The sequence below is a fragment of the Hylobates moloch genome, unplaced genomic scaffold (assembly GCF_009828535.3).
Source record: "Hylobates moloch isolate HMO894 unplaced genomic scaffold, HMol_V3 SCAFFOLD_13, whole genome shotgun sequence".
Classification (NCBI taxonomy): domain Eukaryota; kingdom Metazoa; phylum Chordata; class Mammalia; order Primates; family Hylobatidae; genus Hylobates; species Hylobates moloch.
Window position 1 is genome coordinate 49,268,381 of NW_026652288.1, and position 17,885 is coordinate 49,286,265.

At 54.3% G+C, this 17,885-nt stretch overlaps 4 protein-coding genes across 6 annotated transcripts in view; 2 read left to right on the forward strand and 2 right to left on the reverse strand.

The window, feature by feature from the left end:
- Window positions 1-3,744: 3,744 nt before the first annotated feature.
- Window positions 3,745-8,110, forward strand: CD63 (CD63 molecule). 2 transcript variants are annotated; one of them, XM_032173468.2, is made up of 8 exons: window positions 3,745-4,130; window positions 5,059-5,135; window positions 6,093-6,281; window positions 6,468-6,542; window positions 6,637-6,732; window positions 7,165-7,305; window positions 7,531-7,614; window positions 7,801-8,110. In XM_032173468.2, the coding sequence occupies exons 2-8, from the start codon at window positions 5,070-5,072 to the stop codon at window positions 7,864-7,866; spliced, it is 717 nt and encodes a 238-aa protein (XP_032029359.1). In that variant the 5' UTR covers window positions 3,745-4,130; window positions 5,059-5,069; the 3' UTR covers window positions 7,867-8,110. The 2 variants fall into 2 exon arrangements, with proteins under 2 accessions (XP_032029359.1, XP_032029358.1); XM_032173467.2 differs by lacking the exon at window positions 3,745-4,130 and adding an exon at window positions 4,378-4,459.
- A 699-nt stretch (window positions 8,111-8,809) lies between these two features.
- On the reverse strand, window positions 8,810-12,286 carry RDH5 (retinol dehydrogenase 5). Its single transcript, XM_032173469.2, has 4 exons — window positions 11,955-12,286; window positions 11,505-11,763; window positions 9,387-9,550; window positions 8,810-9,114 (listed from the first exon to the last, which is right to left on the reverse strand). Exons 1-4 carry the CDS (start codon window positions 12,262-12,264, stop codon window positions 8,891-8,893), a joined length of 957 nt encoding a protein of 318 aa, XP_032029360.1. The 5' UTR covers window positions 12,265-12,286; the 3' UTR covers window positions 8,810-8,890.
- Window positions 12,287-13,776: 1,490 nt separating this feature from the next.
- BLOC1S1 (biogenesis of lysosomal organelles complex 1 subunit 1) lies at window positions 13,777-17,433 on the reverse strand. The gene is made up of 4 exons (XM_032173470.2): window positions 17,268-17,433; window positions 16,459-16,531; window positions 14,249-14,381; window positions 13,777-13,979 (listed from the first exon to the last, which is right to left on the reverse strand). Exons 1-4 carry the CDS (start codon window positions 17,410-17,412, stop codon window positions 13,869-13,871), a joined length of 462 nt encoding a protein of 153 aa, XP_032029361.1. The 5' UTR covers window positions 17,413-17,433; the 3' UTR covers window positions 13,777-13,868.
- Window positions 17,434-17,438: 5 nt separating this feature from the next.
- Window positions 17,439-17,885, forward strand: part of ITGA7 (integrin subunit alpha 7) — a 29,869-nt gene continuing 29,422 nt past the window's right edge. Inside the window, exon 1 of one of the 2 annotated variants that reach the window (XM_058426501.1) lies at window positions 17,439-17,545. The gene's annotated coding sequence lies outside the window, so the exon portion shown is untranslated. The remainder of the gene's footprint in view (window positions 17,546-17,885) is intronic. The other variant, XM_032173474.2, reaches the window with a different exon arrangement.

Consider the following 17,885-nt stretch of genomic DNA (forward strand, 5'->3'; position numbering starts at 1 on the left):
CTCGATCTCCTGACCTCGTGATCCGCCCACCTCAGCCTCCCAAAGTGCTGGGATTACAGGCTTGAGCCACCGCGCCTGGCCATGGGACCTTGAATTTTATTCACCACTCTCCTTACCCTCCCAGTGGGGAGATGGCTTTGATGATACATCCTTGTTTCCTTCTTCCCTCTCATCCCTATCTCTTCCTCTTCCCTCTCCCCACTCCTCTCTTACACCTATTTTTCAAAAATTAAAGAAAATGTTTTTTAAACCGAAGCCCAAGAAGCATTGATCCTTCATGTATTTTTGCCTCCCCTTCCCCCATCCTTCCCCATGCCTCCCACCCTCCTCTGTGTCTCCCACTTTCCCATTTTTCCTCACCCCTCTCCCAACCCTCCTCAACTCTTCTTTTCCCTTGATTCTGGATCCCTTCTTTCTTCCTCACCTTCCTCATATCCCCTCACCCTTTCCTGTGCTTAGATGCAGGTTACAAGCTGCTGTGCATGGCACTGGGTCTGGCTGATGCCTACATGCTCTCAGAAGGCTGCACCTTTGCTTGAGACATCTGTGGACCCCATGCTGTGTCGCTGGGCCTAGGTGGAGGCGTGGTGGAGCTGGAGGGCAACCTGGCTTTGCTTGGTGTGGAGGGACAAGGGTCCCCACCTCAGCGCACCTACCACCAGCTGGTGCCAGGCAACCAAGGGGCAGCAGCCTGGGCCAGCTGGGACTGTTTGGTGGCATATCTGGATGTCAGGCACTTGGAGCAGGTGCTGGGGGATCTGAAGGATGTGAAGGGCCAGGTCTGAGATCAGCCACTTCCCACTAAGAGGCCCCTCTATCCTGCACCCCAGCAAACACATGGGGCTCTGTGTCAACTTTCCAGGCTGTAGAAGTGGGCCATTCTTTGTGTATGTGTGTAGTAAAATATATATAACATACAATTCAGGGACATTGAGTACATACACATTGTGCAACCATCAGCACCATCCATCTGCACAACACTTTCATCTTTCTTTCTTTTTCTTTGAGACAGAGTCTCGCTCTGTTGCCCAGGCTGGAGTGCAATGGCACAATATTGGCTCTACTAAAAATACAAAATTACACAGGCGTGGCGGCGCATGCCTGTAATCCCAGCTACTCAGGAGGCTGAGGCAGGAGAATCTCTTGAACCCGGGAGGCAGAGGTTGCGGTGAGTTGTGCCACTGCACTCCAGCCTGGGCAACAAGAGCAAAACTCCATCTCAAAACAAAAACAAAAACAAAAAACCGAGATGTTTATAGTTAAGGAAACAAATTAATAATAATAATAAAAAAGATAATACCGATTCTTACAAAATATAGTAATTAAGAAAATCCTTTGTCACAAACCCTTGTAGCAGAGCACATCTCTCCATATATACAAGCATTATACCTAGGGTGAATGTGTTCCTCCTCTTACTTTTTTTTTTTTTTTGAGACAGAGTTTCGCCGGGCACGGTGGCTCATGCCTGTAATCCCACCACTTTGGAACGCCGAGGGGGTGGATCACGAGGTCAAGAGATGGAGACCATCCTGGCCAATATGGTGAAACCCCATCTCTACTAGAAATACAAAAATTAGCTGGGCGTAGTGGTGTGTGCCTGTAGTCCCAGCTACTCGGGAGGCTGAGGCAGGAGAATCACTTGAACACGGGAGGCAGAGGTTGCAGTGAGCCAAGATCACGCCACTGCACTCCACCCTGGTGACAGAGCGAGACTCCGTCTCAAAAAAAAAAAAAAAAAAGAGACGGAGTTTCACTCTTGTCGCCCAGGATGGCGTGCAGCAACATGATCTCTGCTCACTGCAACCTCTGCCTCCTGGGTTTAAGCGAATTCTCCTGCCTCAGCCTCCTGAGTAGCTGGGACTACAGGCACCCACCACTATGCCCAGCTACTTTTTGTATTTTTAGTAGAGACGGAGTTTCACCGTGTTGGCCAGGCTGGACTCGAACTCCTGACCTCAGGTGATCTATCTGCCTAGGCCTCCCAAAGTGCTGGGATTACAGGTGTGGTGAACCACCGTGCCTGGCCCCTCCTCTTACTTTCAGGAACATCCTACTCTGTCTATGGAGCAGCTATTCTTTCACCACTTTACTTTCTTAATAAACTTTGCACTGCAACTAGCCCTGAATTCTTTCTTGCATGAGATCCAAGAACCCTCTCTTGTGGTCTGGATTGGGACCCCTTTCCTGTAACAAATGCATTGGCTGCCGGGCGTGGTGGCTCATGCCTGTAATCCTAGCACTTTGGGAGGCAGAGGCGGGAGGATCACGAGGTCAGGAGATCGAGACCATCCTGGCTAACACAGTGAAACTCCGTCTCTATTAAAAATACAAAAAATTAGCCGGGTGTGGTGGCGGGCGCCTGTAGTCCCAGCTACTTGGGAGGCTGAGGCAGGAGAATGGCGTGAACCCAGGAGGCGGAGCTTGCAGTGAGCCGAGATTGCGCCACTGCACTCCAGCCTGGGCGACAGAGCGAGACTCCATCTCAAAAAAAAAAAAAAAAAAAAAAAAAAAAATGCATTGGCTGAGATGAGAATAAAGAAAAAAAAAGAGGAAAAACTAGAGTAACTTCTCTACATAATCATATCATTATATGACCGTTTTGTTAATCATGATAACAGTTAACAAAATAATTTTCTCATGTCTAATTCTCAGTCCATATTTGTATGTCCCAAAATGTCTTTCACAGCTGGTTTGTTCAGTCAATGAAGGACCAAACATTGCAGTTGGTTGTTATGTATCTAAAGTCTCTCAATCTTGATCTTCAGACCACCTTCAACCCATCTCACCACATCCTTCCCAAGCCCTTTGAGCCAGCCAACCCCAACCTGCCACGTACTTTAAAAAAATGCTCCTTTTTTCCCCCACAGTCAACTGCTTCTCTGTCCCTGGAGCTCTTCCCTTTATTCTGCAAGGTCACCTTGAGCACATCCTTCTGCTCCGTGAAATCCATTCTCCTCTCCCTTTCCCTCCCTCTGAGCTTAACCAGCTGCCACCGCAGGCTTCTGCCTTTCTTCACAGTGTGGCCAGAACTTGGTTCTGCCTGCTAGCAGAGAGCAGGGCCGCTGTCTTCCTCTCCTTGCAGCCCCCGAGCCTAGCACATGCCTGGCATCTAGTGGCAGCACAATAAGGAACCTGATGAATACTCCTTTTTTCAGCTCTCCGCTCCTCCTCCACAGCCTGCCAGCCATGGTCAGGAAGAGCAAGGTCCGGAATGGGCTTGGTGTGTCCCGCGGGAAGGCCGTGATCCTGGAAGGTGCTTCTCAGCCCAACCCGGATCTCCTTCCTTTAGCTCTAGAGACTTCTTTCCTTCTTTGTGTACACACATACACCAAGACTCAGGAAGTGGTTCTTGAGGCAGGACCTTAAGAGCCCAAGGAGTGGGGCCGAGGCTGGAGGTGTGGGGGTGTGACGGCCTGTCCTACTCTCCGGCCTGTTCAGATCAGCTCCTTCTGGGGACCACCCCTGGCACACAAGGGAGGGAGGCAGCTTGATCCCCCTAGCCCGCTTCCAGCCCTCACCTGGCTTTGTCTTCTGGGATAAGACGGGGAAATCCAGAGGATGTAAGCCTCTCCTGCCTTCGTGTCTTCCCCCAAGCCCTCGCTATCACAGATGGATGCAGGAGCTGTCCGGGAGGTTGGAAGCACAGACCTTGTCAATCCTCCCCTAGAGGGCGGGACCCGACGCGGACGTGTCTTGATTGACTGGGTAGCGTGGCTTCGGGGAAGGGCTTCCTCCCCTTTTCTCAGACTAGGAGCCCTGGAAAATGGAGAAGCCGTGCTAATAGAGGGGGGCCAGAAATCCCCACTCTAGCGTGCTCTAGAATGTTGGGAGACACCCAGGATGTGAGGCCAGGGACTTTCTGGAAGTGTTTGTTCTGGCCCCACCCGACCCCAGGCAGTCCCCAGCTGTCTGCACAGTCGGATGGGGAGGGGGCTTGCACAGAGTTGGAGCCAGAGGAGAGAGCTGGGCTACGGTAGGATGGGGAAACCTCACAGACCACATTGTCGCCCGGCCTCAGCTCTCCGCCCCGGCGCTCAGAGGGTAACTCTCACCCACCTCGTCCGCTTCTCTGAACCAGAGTGACCCAGGCAGCGCTCCGCCCCGCTCTCCTACCCCGAGTTGGCACGGAGGTATAGCGCCAGAGGGGGGCCCCAGGCGCTCCGAGGTCTTGCCCTTACGGCTTTCCCTTTGCGGGGGTGGGCGCCTTCTTCCGGGTAGGGGCCACGTGGCCCTGGCCAGGCGGGGGGCTCGGCCCACCCCGCGCTGGGCCCAGTGACTCAGGCCGCAGCTGTTCCCGCGTCACATGAGGGAGGCCGGCGGCCACTCGGCGGGGGAGGGGACCGTGGCTGGAGCCCGGCCGGGGCGGGGCCGCGCGGCAGGCGGGGCGGGAGCCGGGGGGCGCAGCTAGAGAGCCCCGGAGCCGCGGCGGGAGAGGAGCGCGCAGCCTTGGGAAGCCCAGGTGAGGCCGCGGGGACCCGGCGGACTTCGGCGCGGGCTGGGAGAGACCACCGGCAGTCCCTTCCTCCAGGGCTCTCCCCAGGCCCGCGGAGACTCGCCCGGCGCTCTCTAGCCGCCTTCGAGCAACTTTGCTTCGAAGTTCCCTGGGCCCGGGCAGGGTGTGGCGGGGGTGCTGGCTGCACTTTTTTTTTTTTTGGTGGGCGGGGAGGTCAGAGCCCAGGGGAAAGGGGCTGGGGCGGGGGTCGGGGTTGGACTGAAGACCGTTTCTCCAGGCTGGGTGTTGGGTGGGGAGAGGGTGTTTGACGCCCGGAGACTGGCGGGCCGAGGGTCGGCGTCAGGCTCAAGGCCCTGCCGGCGCCCTTGGATCTGTCCTGGGCCCCAGAGGCAGCGGGGCGGGGTCCGGGCTTCGCGGCCGTCGCCCCCACCCCTCTCCTGCGGGTAAAGAGGGGGCTGGGAGACGTGGATCCGACCGCGGGTTTCCGGGTGGGAGGGGCCGGGAATCGGGGCCGTGCAGGGAAGCCCTCGAGGGCCGGCCGGGAGCCCGGAAACCGAGGTCCCCCTTCGGCCAGTTTTAATCCCCCGCCCTCCCCTCTGCCCCAGGCCCGGCAGCCATGGCGGTGGAAGGAGGAATGAAATGTGTGAAGTTCTTGCTCTACGTCCTCCTGCTGGCCTTTTGCGTGAGTGGCGAGGGGTCCTGGGGGGCGCCCCGGCAGGGTGCGGGGAGACCTGGCTCCACAATGGTGAGGGCTGAGGGAATGAGAATTAAGGCAGCTGGAGACCAGATGTGGAAAGAAAGCCAGGGAAAGACAGAGCGGCCACTCCCTCTTCCAGTTTTCCTGGACACCTGAGGCTTGTTTCCACCGAGAATGGCCATCCTGGGTGTGCGGCAACCCCTACCCCCATCCCTCCTGGCCCTTCCTGTCTGGTGACCCAACCACTTGTGATATGGGGCAGTGGGGCAACCAGCCAACCGCCTGATGCTATCGCCACGGGGCTTCCCTTCGCTCTCCCTTCTCCCGTCTCTTCCTCCCCAACCCTCTCATGCCTCTCAAGTCCCTCTCCCTTCTCCCGTCTCTTCCTCCCCAACCCTCTCATGCCTCTCCAGTCCCTCTCCCCCTTTCCCTCTTCCCAGCCCTTGGGGGTGAGGAAGGGCTCTGCCGACTTCAATTTGCTCCTGCCCTGGGCTCCTGGCTTGAGCGGCTACTGTTTGTCTAGGGACGGGCACATCACTCTTGCCCCCTTTTCCTCTTCCCTTCTCCTGGCCTAACTGGCCAGAGGAACCTGAGTCACAGCTGATGCGCGCGTGGGATGTGCACTGGAGGATAGTGAGGGGGCAGTTCTGGGAGAGAATTGAGCTGAGAGCCCTGGAGGCTGTAGAAAGCCTGTGTCAGAAATACGTGCCTTGGGGTCAAGGCTTTCTGGGAGGTCTTTGGTCACGTCCCTGATTAAAGAGCCGGGAGGGGATCAGGGGAGGTAGGGGCAGGCAAGGATGGGTCATCCCCCTTCCCCACAGCCAAAGAAATTCCCTGGAGGTGTGAGAATCTCTATTCCGGATGGGGTCAAGTCTGTGTCCTCCACTATGGAGGGCCACTGTGTTGTGGATCTGGCCTAATCCTCACCTGATTTCCTCTTAGGCCTGTGCAGTGGGACTGATTGCCGTGGGTGTCGGGGCACAGCTTGTCCTGAGTCAGACCATAATCCAGGGGGCTACCCCTGGCTCCCTGTTGCCAGTGGTCATCATCGCAGTGGGTGTCTTCCTCTTCCTGGTGGCTTTTGTGGGCTGCTGCGGGGCCTGCAAGGAGAACTATTGTCTTATGATCACGGTGAGTGGGGGGCGGGACCAACATGGGTGGTCTGGGACTGCCAGAGCAGCTTGGTTCAGGCTCAGGAAGGTGGGTGAGGTGGGTGGGTGAGGAAGACTTTTGTGAGTGTCCAGGGACCAGCTGTGCCAGAACGGGCCCCTGTAATGCATAGACTCCAAACTTGACTCCCGTCCTTTGCTCCTGCAGTTTGCCATCTTCCTGTCTCTTATCATGTTGGTGGAGGTGGCTGCAGCCATCGCTGGCTATGTGTTTAGAGATAAGGTAAGCAGGGAATAATGGGAAGGGCCTGCCTCAGCCGGGTCTGGGACCCAGGTGCTTGAATTCTGACGGCAACAGTGCTCCTCCGTACTCTCAGGTGATGTCAGAGTTTAATAACAACTTCCGGCAGCAGATGGAGAATTACCCGAAAAACAACCACACTGCTTCGATCCTGGACAGGATGCAGGCAGATGTGAGTGGGGTTGTTGGGAGCAGCGGTGGTGGGAATAGAGAATTCTCATCTCCAAGGCTGGGTGTGGTGGCTCATGCCTGTAATCTCAGCACTTTTGGAGGCCGAGGTGGGCAGATCACCTGAGGTCAGAAGTTCAAGACTAGCCTGGCCAACATGGCGAAACCCCGTCTCTACTAAAAATACGAAAATTAGCCAGGTGTGGTGGTGAGTGCCTGTAATCCCAGCTACTCAGGAGGGTGAGGCAGGAGAATCGCTTGAACCTGGGAGGTGGAGGTTGCAGGGAGCTGAGATCGAGCCACCGCTGGGCACTTGTCTGGGCAACAGAGCAAGTCTCTGTCTCAAAGAAAAAAAAAAAAGAAGAATTCTTATCTCCATATTGAAGGTGAAGGTTCACTTAACAACGTTCTTCTCCATATTTCCTCCCTCCCTCAGTTTAAGTGCTGTGGGGCTGCTAACTACACAGATTGGGAGAAAATCCCTTCCATGTCGAAGAACCGAGTCCCCGACTCCTGCTGCGTTAATGTTACTGTGGGCTGTGGGATTAATTTCAACGAGAAGGCGATCCATAAGGAGGTAGGGAGGAGACTGTGTATGGGACTTGGGAAACCTGGGAAATGTTTTAGAAGGCAGGAGACCCAGGATGGAGGTGGACAGGGTCAGGGATGGGGAGGGGATCTGGAAATGCTAAGGGTGGGGCGAAATGTACAGGGGCAGGGAAGAGACTGATGGACCAGGGGAGGGGGTTGGGGTGGGAAGTTTGTGATGGTGCTTTTGTCCTTTGTGCCTGCCACCCTTCAGGGCTGTGTGGAGAAGATTGGGGGCTGGCTGAGGAAAAATGTGCTGGTGGTGGCTGCAGCAGCCCTTGGAATTGCTTTTGTCGAGGTAAGAGATAACCCTGAGCAGGGGCTGGGACTCCGTCCAGGGTGCCTGGAGGGAAGGGGCCGAGGGGAGGAGGGTGCTGAGCAGGAGGTACTGGCCTGGGAGTGTGTGTTTGGAGTCTCTTCCATGGGTCTGGGGTAGCTAGCCCTTCTGACTCCTCTCCACCCCCGTCCCCATCTTTCCTTCTAGGTTTTGGGAATTGTCTTTGCCTGCTGCCTCGTGAAGAGTATCAGAAGTGGCTATGAGGTGATGTAGGGGTCTGGTCTCCTCAGCCTCCTCATCTGGGGGAGTGGAATAGTATCCTCCAGGTTTTTCAATTAAACGGATTATTTTTTCAGACCGAAAAGAGAGATGGTCTGAGTTTGTCTTAGAGTGATGCTTGATTCCTTCCTTTCCTTACCCATGTTCTCTGTCCTCTGGGACCTTACTGCATGTGTATTTCGAGAAGGTCTATTTTGGGGGGTGTTTGGGAAAGGAGGACTTTGCTGAAGGTGTTGGTTGGGCAGGCAGTGGGAGAAGTGAGGATCCAGAGACTGTGGTGCTTTCTGCCCCCTAGTCTTATGCTGCCAGGCTCACTACTAACATTCATGAAGCCATCTGCTGCATAAGTCAAAGCAGCTCCCCAGAAAGGTCCCACCTGGGAGAGCCCAGCCCACATCTGCCTTGGACATCTTCCTGGCCTTCTGTGCACCGCTAAGGGCCCAGCACCTCCCTTCCTGGCCAATCTGCAAGGGATCCAGCTCCTTTCAAAGTGTGATAAGTTGCCTTGACACCTGTGTGGCCAGTGTCCTTAGCAGGAGAATTTATCTGAATATTGCCTTTTCTTCCATGGAAGCCACCCAGCCTGGCCCCGAACCCTCTTCATCACCTGCTCTTCTCCCCCAAGAAATATAAAGACTATTCCCAGTACAGACACTGAATTGCAACCTTACTCCCCTTCAGAAAATAAGGGAAACGTATCAAAGTGCCCTCTGATGGCCACTCCTTGAGGTGCAGCTGTAGATGTGAGGCAGTTCCCTGGCGCCCCACTGTGGGTGCTAGCTGTTTTGCAGGCACTGAACAGGCCAGAGACCGTGAGCATGTTGGTTTGGAGTAGTTGGCACTTAAATGGGGTCAGCCTTCCACTGGGCACATTTCTGCCCACCTTCTTTTTATTTTTTAAACAATACACTCTTGTTAGTGCTTATTTTGTGGCAGGCACCAGGCAGTACCAGGGTGGGGGCAGAAATAAATCAAAGTCCTTGTCCTTGAAAAACAATCTGTTGCTGGAAGGCTGGATTCAGTAGACTGCTTGGGCAGGCTTGGGAAGGACCCAGGTGAGCACAGCATCCACCAGGCTGGCTGGCAGGTAGGAGGCAGGCAGCCAGAGCAGCTTGGCATCCCAGCCTGGGCTGTAGCGGGTTCGGGGGTGTCGAGCAGTCAGGGCATGCTCCAGGCATCGGCTCACCTTGGTTAGGTCCGGGTCACAGATCAGGTTCATGATGCGCTGTTGCATTTTCAGGTCTGCAGCCCCATAGGTGGTTGCAATCAGTTTCCCTTCCTCACTCCAGCTCATCTTAGGTACTGTCTTCTGGGGCCCTGGGCTTGTCACCCTCAGTCCTCTCCTCAGTGTGGGGAGTGGGCAGGTTCCACATGGCCTGGGCACCCTTGTGACATCTTGTTCACCCTCAACCCTGCCCTGGGTGCCCCACCCACCTCCCAGCAGGCTTATGCAGGACTGACCTTTCTGGTACTCGTTTCCCTTCATGTGCCCCTGTGTAGGCCTGGCTACTCACACTTGGTGAGGAAGGCCCCCCCATAGTGGGCCTGTGTGGCAGGAGGTAGCCGTGCCCAGCAGGCCTGCAGGGTTTTCTCCAGACTCTCCAGGTTGGTCACAGGGGTTCGGAAGAAGCCAGGCTCCACGATGGAGACTCGTATCCCAAAATGAGCTACATCCCGCCTAGAGTGGGAGAGAGGGAAGTTGCTGGGTTCTTGCCCTATAGGGAGGGGACTTTGAGGGACATGGGTTGGGGAGCTGAGAAAGTTACCACAGAACAGGGACAAGAGTTTTGACGGAGATGCCTACTGCCCCGGGACAACGGTCAAGTGGGGTAGAGGGAGGAAAGTATTTTTGAGGTTTGTTTTCTTTGATCTAGAGCAGGGGTCAGCACATTTTTTTCTTAAAGGGCCAGAGAGTTAATATTTTAAGCATGGCAGGCCAAGAAACAAAATTAATGATATTATCAGGTACTTATATAACAGTTTACAATGTAACCATTTAAAATTAAAAAAACCATTATCAGCTAGTAGGCAGCTGGCCAGCTCTGGCTTGAGTACTGAGTTTGCTGATTCCTGACCTAGAGGAACCCCATTCACTTGCTCCCAAAACACAGGGTTGAGCCCTGAGTGCTGGATATTGAAGAGTATAGTCTCATATTTGCTGGAGGGTAAGCTGATGGGGAAAGTGGGGATACATCCCACTGCCCTGGCACAGATGTAGAAATCCAAGTATAAGTAAGGAGCAGGAGGGGAGGGGAGAAAAAAAAAATTCAAATATAAAGTATGTGTTCCAGTATGCAGTGGCTCACGCCTATAATCCCAACACTTTGGGAGGCCCAGACGGAAGCATCGCTTGAAGCTGGGAGTTTGAGACAAGTCTGGTCACCACAGCAAGACCCCATCTGTAAAAAATACTAGCCAGGCATGCTGGCACGCGCCTGTGGTCTCAGCTACTCAGGAGGCTGAGGTGGATATCACTTGAGCTGCTTGAGCCTAGGAGTTTGAAGCTCAGTGGGCCGTGACTGTACCACTGCACTCCATCCTGGGTGAGAGCAAGGCCTTGTCTCAAAACTAAAAAAAAAAATATGTGTTCCATGATGCTGCCTGGAAAATTAAGGCTGAGAGACAGGGACAAAGGGAGACATTGAGGTTATTTGCTGAGTGATGGTGACAAAGGCAGGCTTCCTTAGAAGGTAGACTAAACTTAGGCGCCTTGTACTTCTGCTAAGAACTCAGGCCTTGGGCCCTGTGTGGTGGCTCATGCCCGTAATCCCAGCACTTTGGGAGGCTGGGTCGGGTGGATCACCTGAGGTCAGGAGTTCAAAACCAGCCTGGCCAACATGGTGTAACCCTATCTCTACTAAAAATACAAAAAAATTAGCTGGGAGTGGTGGCACGTGCCTGTAATCCCAGCTAATCCGGAGGCTGAGGCAGGACAATCACATGAACCTGAGAGGCAGGGGTTGCAGTGAGCTGAGATCTCGCCATTGTACTCCAGCCTAGGCAACAAGAGCAAAACGCTTAAAAAACAACAACAACAACAACAAAAACTCAGGCCCTACTCCCGTTGTCCTCATCATGTCTCCTTTGTGCTCCCATGGAACTTTGAACCTTATTGTTTAAAGATGAGAGGCAAGGCCTGGCGCGGTGGCTCACACCTGTAATCCCAGCACTTTGGGGAGGCTGAGGTGGGTGGATCACGAGGTCAGGAGTTTGAGACCAACCTGGCCAACATAGTGAAACCCTGTCTCTACTAATAATACAAAAATTAGCCAGGCATGGTGGCGCGTGCCTGTAGTCCCAGCTACTCGGGAGGCTGAGGCAGGAGAATCACTTGAACCTGGGAGGCGGAAGTTGTGGTGAGCCGAGATCGCGCCACTGCACTCCAGCCTGGCGACAGAGCAAGACTCCGTCTCAAAAAAGCAAAAAACAAACGCATTAAAAATGGGTAAAGAGAAGTAATCTACTTATGGTCACAAAGCTTACATAAGGGTGGAGTTTGAACCCATGAAGTCTAGCCCTAAACTGTCTCTTCTTAACTATTCCAATGTGCTGTATCTTAACCATCTCCGCTGGCCTACGTTTGTTGAGTGGGCTGCTCTTAGTCCTGGAACCCAGAGCCCTGTACCCCTCACCTCAGGCTGTCAGAGAAGGCCTCCAGGCCAAATTTGGAGACACAGTAGCCCCCACCATTGGCTGCCAGGCGACCCAGGACGCTGGTGATGTTGATCACCCGGCCCCGGGCTTGCTGCAGCAGAGGCAGCAAGGCAAGGGTGACCCCGATGGGACCCATTGTGTTCACATTCAGCACCCGCTGGAAATCATCCCGGGTCAGCCATGGTGTGGGTCCGATGATACCAGCCACACCAGCATTATTCACCAGACCAAAAAGCCCTGTGGGGAGATGAGAAGGATGCTGGAGGTAGGCGAGGCATTCCCACAGCCCCCTCTTCTTCCTGGGAGCATCTGAAAACTCCTCCTCAAATTGTCCCTTTAGCTTACCACAGCCCTTGCAGGTGACTCCTGGGGTCACTGTGGGGATCAGGACACCCCACACCATATTCCTGGTGGTCTACCATACTTACCTGCTTCCTTCACGTGCATCTCCACCCACTTGGCTGCCTGCTGGACGCTCTGGGGATCAGTGATATCCAGCAGGGTGGTGTGGAGGCGGGAGGAGGCCACCCGCTGCAGGTCCTCGGCCCCGGAGGGGGTCAGGCAGCTGGCCAGGACTCGGAAGCCTCTCTGGTCCAGCTGCAGTGCCAGAAGGCGCCCAAAGCCTGAGTCACAGCCGGTGATGAAGACAAAGGCATCGCTGGCGGGCAGGCTCTGCCGGTCCCTGAGCAACCACAGCACTGCCCAGAGTAAGGCACCCAGCAGCAGAGGCAGCCACATAGCTGGAGCCCAAGTGACCTACAGGTGGCAGCCTAGGCTGGGCAGAAAAACTTGTCCAGTTTACTGCGGCCCTCAAGCCCTTTCCCCTAATACCTTCCCTAGCTGGAAGCATCTGGTGTGAGCATATTGAGAAATTATCTGGTTGGCAGATAATTGGCCAACCACGGCTCATCTGTGCAAAGCAAAGATGTGGGCAGACCCTGTATTTGTGGCTAACTTAACTAAAACCACATGAGCCAGATCCTGTGTACAGATCTGCTGTATGGAGCAGAGGCATCTTCTTTTTTTTTTTCTTGAGATGGAGTCTCACTCTGTCGCCCAGATGGAGTGCAGCAGAGGCATCTTCTTGCTTGCCTCACACCTTCTCTCCTTCTAAACCAGGGACACTGAACCTTCTATATGCAACCTGGGTCTTGTGTTTGGAATGATGTATAGGGCCAAGGACCCTGCATTTAGTCCTGGTGGCCTCAGGTTTGCTGTGTGATGCTGAGCATCTCACTCTCTCTCTGAACCTATTTTCTCATCTACCAAGTGGGGCTAAGACCCCACCACGTCCACCTCAGAGTTGTGGAGGATCTGAGGGGATCTAAGGGGATAATGTGTGAGGAAGCATGTTAAAAGCTGAGTTTCGAGTTGGCAATACATGTACTATCTGGCTAGTCTTCTCATAGTTCCCCCAGCTCCCAGCATCCACTTACCTCCTGTGGAGAAAGCTGGCAGGTACTACAGCGCCCGAAGCGGATTCTTTTGCTTTTGTTTAAGAGACTGCTCCCAGTTTTCCCAGCCTCCCACACTAACTACTGCTAAGGCCAAAGTCCGGAGTGGGTGGACTTGGATGCCAAGCGTATTAAGCGTATGTGAGACGGTGGGGAAAGGACTGAGGAGGAGGAGGAGCCAGGGAGGCTGGAGTTTGCCTGGCTGAAGCCGGGACTTGGCAGAGGCCAGATTTGCCTAGGCTTCCCCCACCCCTTGACTGTCTTTCTCAGCCTGGGTTCCTGACCATCTATGTCATGGTCTCTGAGGAGGAGGGAGCTGTCAAGGATGGCAGCTGCACTGCTCTGTTGGTAATGGTTACTGGACCTGTCATTCTTCCCCCTTCTCAGCCCTGAAGTGCCCCCAGGAATTAATCTCCCACCTGGCTCAGACTCATGACACTGCTTAGTGTTAGCCTGGGAGAGGCCATGAGCACGTGGAGAGGCAGAAAGCCAGAGCTGGGGACCAGGCCTGTACCTTGCTTTGTTTCTCTTCTGTAAGAAACAAGTCCTGAATTAGGAAGCTTGGGGCAGGGCTACTAGGACCTTCTCTCAGGAGGGATGGGAACTCCCACCCTCTGCTTGCCTAACAGACACCTGCACAAGGGCCATGAAGGAGAAGAGAGTTGGGACAGTAAGAGGAAGCTAGTTCCACTGTCTACCCAAAAGGTACCCGTCCCTCAGGGAAACCACCTTTGAACCTTCCACTCCCACCCCCGACACTGGAGCTAGTAGCTCTTTGAAACACACCACAGAGAAATGGAGGCTTGTGTTTTATTCGAGGCTTGTCAGCTTCCCTCCTTCCCCCTGTGGGTGAGGTAGGAGGGATAGGGTTGGGGGAGGGAACAGGGGCTAGGAAGGGGCAGACTGCAGCTGCCCTTTGTAGACATATTCCAGTGCAGTGGCAATGGTGCGCATGTCCAGCTCGATGCTCCGAGCCCAGTTCTCCACATCCCCAATTTCCTGGGAAGAGGAGGTGGGAGCCCAGGAATCAGAATGGGTAGAGTATGGCTTCCAGTCTGGGGAATACGTTTTATTCATCTCCTGGAAAAGGCTTTACTTGGACCCACCAACTGCTTTTCTTTCTTCCTCTACCTTTTCTGACATTGGGGCTATAGATGGGGTTTCTGGGACCACCCTACTTCCTCCTTAACCTAAACCTGAGGTAACCTGACTGGAGGCAGCCAATGGGGGCCCAGGATTGGGGTGGTGAGGTAGGGAGTATGGCCCACCTTGAGTGCCTGGTTGAAGTTCTCCACCATTCCGATCCACTGGCCTGTCTGCTTGGCAAATTGGGCAGCCTGGACCTGTAGGGTCTTCACCTCATGGTCTAGCTTTCTCTGGTTCATGTAGGCCTGGGCCACACTGGGGGGTTGGAGGATGGAGGAGATCAGCTCACCCAGCTAGCTGGGGGTGGTCTCCGGGACTAATATTCCATTGCAGCAGTGGGAGTTCAGCCAAGAATCAGGGCTCATAATTTTGGCCATTTTTGGATGTGATGCAAATGACTACCAGTACATGCAAATAAACCCAGCTCCTTCCTCTCACTCCCAGGATTCCCAGGAGAGCCAAGCTCGGAGCTGACTAGAAACATACCAGCTCCAAACCCCAAAAAGGAGTTCCTGCAGCTGAGTGGGGAAGGGAGGGAAAACCTGGGGTGATATCCCTGAGGAAAAAGCTGGGAGGGAAAAAGGGGCATGGAAAAACTGGGAAAATCCAGCAGGAGGAACACATCTGGCAGTGATTGGAAGCCTAGGGATCTATGCAAGAAGTTGGAGAGGGAAATTGGGCCCCTCCCTGAAGCTGGGTTAGGATGGGAGCACAAACCCCCTCCCCAGGAACCCTGGGTCAAAAGAGGGTATCCCAGGGGTTTCTTCTCAGCTCTCAGTTGCTCTCTCAAGCCTTCGCCTTCGCCCACACAGATCAAGGAACACACACACACACACACACATACACACACACATGCTCCCTCCCTTCTGCCTTACACACTAGTTTTTCTTTTCAATCGAGGTACGGGCTGTGGTTACCACTACTACCATGGGGTTGGTGTCCCCAACCTTCTGCCAGTGTTTTTTGCCCTCCCCAACCCCCGCAATAATTGTCCTCCTTTATTGGCTGTTGAATTTTTCACTTCCCACCCCAAAGGTCTAGTCAGCCAGGAGATTCCACATCCGGTGCCCCTACCCACTGGAATGTGTGGGGGCTGGAGCGGGGGAAGGGGTTAGTGGGGGCTGAGGGAGTGGGCAGGACACCTGACGGGGGCAAGATAGACTGAGCCTTTGTTTTCCTTTCCGGGGAATGAGAGGCGCCGTGGGCAGCAACACAAAACCCTTTCTAATCTGGCTTTGGCTTAGCTGCCCTCTAAGCTGAAAGTGGGGTGGCATCTAGCAAAGGAAAAGAAGAGGGAGAAGCCTGGGCCAATCTCATAAATGATGGGCACAGCAGAGCCCAGGAGGTGCCAATGTGGGAGGGAGGAAATGGGAGGGCAGACCCTGTTCCCTCTTTTTGGGAGACAGCTGGGTCACTGTCAAGGGTGGGATAGGAACTGAAAGACTCCCCTGAGAATTCCTGAACTCCTGGCTTTCCCCATTGACCACCTGTTTCTATATTCACACTGAGTAAAGAGAGCTGTCTGGAGAGAAGGGAGATCAGAGGCCCCAACCACAACTTTCTTTTTCTCAACCTTCCCCCAAGATGAGTAATGAAGATGACCCCAGCCCCTGCATGGGTCACTTGGATGACTCAGTCTCTGGATTCACACCAAGCTGTTCTACTTGACCTGGGGTGGAAGGTACCATACTGCCTTTCTTCCAACAGGCAGACTAGCAAATCATCATCTCTGCACGCTTCTGGGTCACTCAGGGTCAAGAGACAATGTTCTTTGCTTTTTCCCAAGTCTTTGGCTGTTACTGGCATTCTCGTTTAGGGCTGGGGCAGGGTGTGGTCCCTAGAGACCCAGTAGGAAGGTAAGAGACAGCCTGGCTCTGCCATAGCTCCTGGAACAAGTTCTACTCTCACCACCACCAGATGTGCCATCTCTTTCCTGCCAGCTGCTCTCCAGGCTTGCCAGAGGGTGGGAAGGAGGGGGTGGTAAGCTTTAATGAAGGAGGGTGCTCTCCCTCCTGCTGAAGTGACAGCTGGACTTGGAAGGGTGAAGGGAGGTGGGCAGATGGCATCAAATTGTAAATGCCAGGGAAGTTAATGTGGGGAAGGGGAAATCTGGCTACTTCTCTAACCACTGCAGCTGTTCCTCTCTTGCCCAGTGCTAGGACTCAAGAGTTGACTCAAGTTGCTCTACAAAGAGCTGGGAGGGGCGGGGTAGGATAGGGGAATTAGTGGAACATCCCACCCCTTCAACAGCGGTCTGAGGGCCAGACTGGCCAGTGCCTAAACTTGGGCGGGGTAGGGAAGGAGGAAACTGGTGTTGATAAGAGGTTCATACCCCACATTGAGGTGATCCACCAAAGCTTCTGTCAGGCAGGTCGCTGCAGTGATAGCCTCTCGCCTCCTCTTCTCTGGGGAGAGGGGGGAAAAGGAATTGGAGAGGAGACTTGGTTTTTTGAGGGGTAGTGTTAAAGGTTCCCTACCCATCCATTACTATTCTGCTGGTTGCCGAAATTTCTTAACTAATCTCTGAATGCCGGAGCTGAAAAGGACCTTGCAAAACAGCGCAACCTCTTTCATTTTAGAGATGAGGAAACTGGTACCCTGGGAGGGAAATGGACTCACTCAGGGACGCCAGGAAGTCAGCGGCAGCGCCCAGGACTCCTGACGCCCAGGCACTCTTTCTCCACTACTTGGCCGAAGAATCGGTAACTCCGAGATTGCCAGCCCGGACTCAGGAAACAAGTGCCCCACCTCCGTTCCGGTGGTTTCAGGCCTCCAAGAAGCCCATCTCTGGGGGGTTCCCCACACCCTCCTCCCTCCAGAGTCGCTCCTTCCCACCGCCAAGGACGAGAGGCTCCCAGGGCCAATAGGCAGGGCGCTCCGGGGCAGGGGCGGGGCTGAGGTGCGGCAGGTCGGGGGTTGGGGGCGTTGCGGAGGGGACCGGAGTATTGCCCAAGGGACCGGAGCCAGTTGGCAAGGGAAAGTAGTTTCAAAAAAAGCCGCCCTGAAATTGCCTCTTCCCCATGCCCGTTGCCCGCTAGCTGGAGTCTTTCCCTGGATATGGGTAGTTACTCGAGATCCAGGCTCCAGGCTGAAGCTAGGCCGCGGCCGGAGAGAAAACGACCGACGGGATATTTGGCTCACCCTGCAGCTCCTTGCGTTCATTCTGCTTGGCCTGGTGTTCTTTTAGGAGGCGGGACAGCATGGTCATGTCAGGCTGGGGGCTGGGTACGCCGGGCCCCCTCCGGCTCCGGAAGCTGGAACTCTCACCTCGGCTCTCCGGGGCCATGTCACGTGACCGCTGTGTCACGTGAGGTTGGGAACCGCCCTTTTGAGACGTTGGGTGAAGATCTTGGCGGGGAAGAGAGGTAGAGGGTTGCGGAGGGCAGGTGAAGTGTTCTTTATTGGGAGCTTAGTTTTTGGTGAGTGTTGGAAGAGGTATTTTTTAATACTTATATTGCCAAGCCAGTTTTTTAATATTTCTTGTGGATCTCAGGCTTCGAGGGCTGGTGGTGTCAGGCCGTCTATCACCGTTTGGTTGAGGGAGCAGAAGCTCCCTGGACTCATTTAAATTATTCTTCTTCCCTTTTCTTACCTCCTGGCAGTGCTAGCTGGTTCTCAGTTGATTTCCAGTTCCTTCCCTCAAGGAGAGAATGCTTTCCTGTCTCTCCCAACCCTCTTGCTTCTCACTACCCCACTGAAGTCTCTCAGCTCTGGGTGATCATTGTAGAGAAGCATTTTAGTCACCTCAGACAGCCTCCT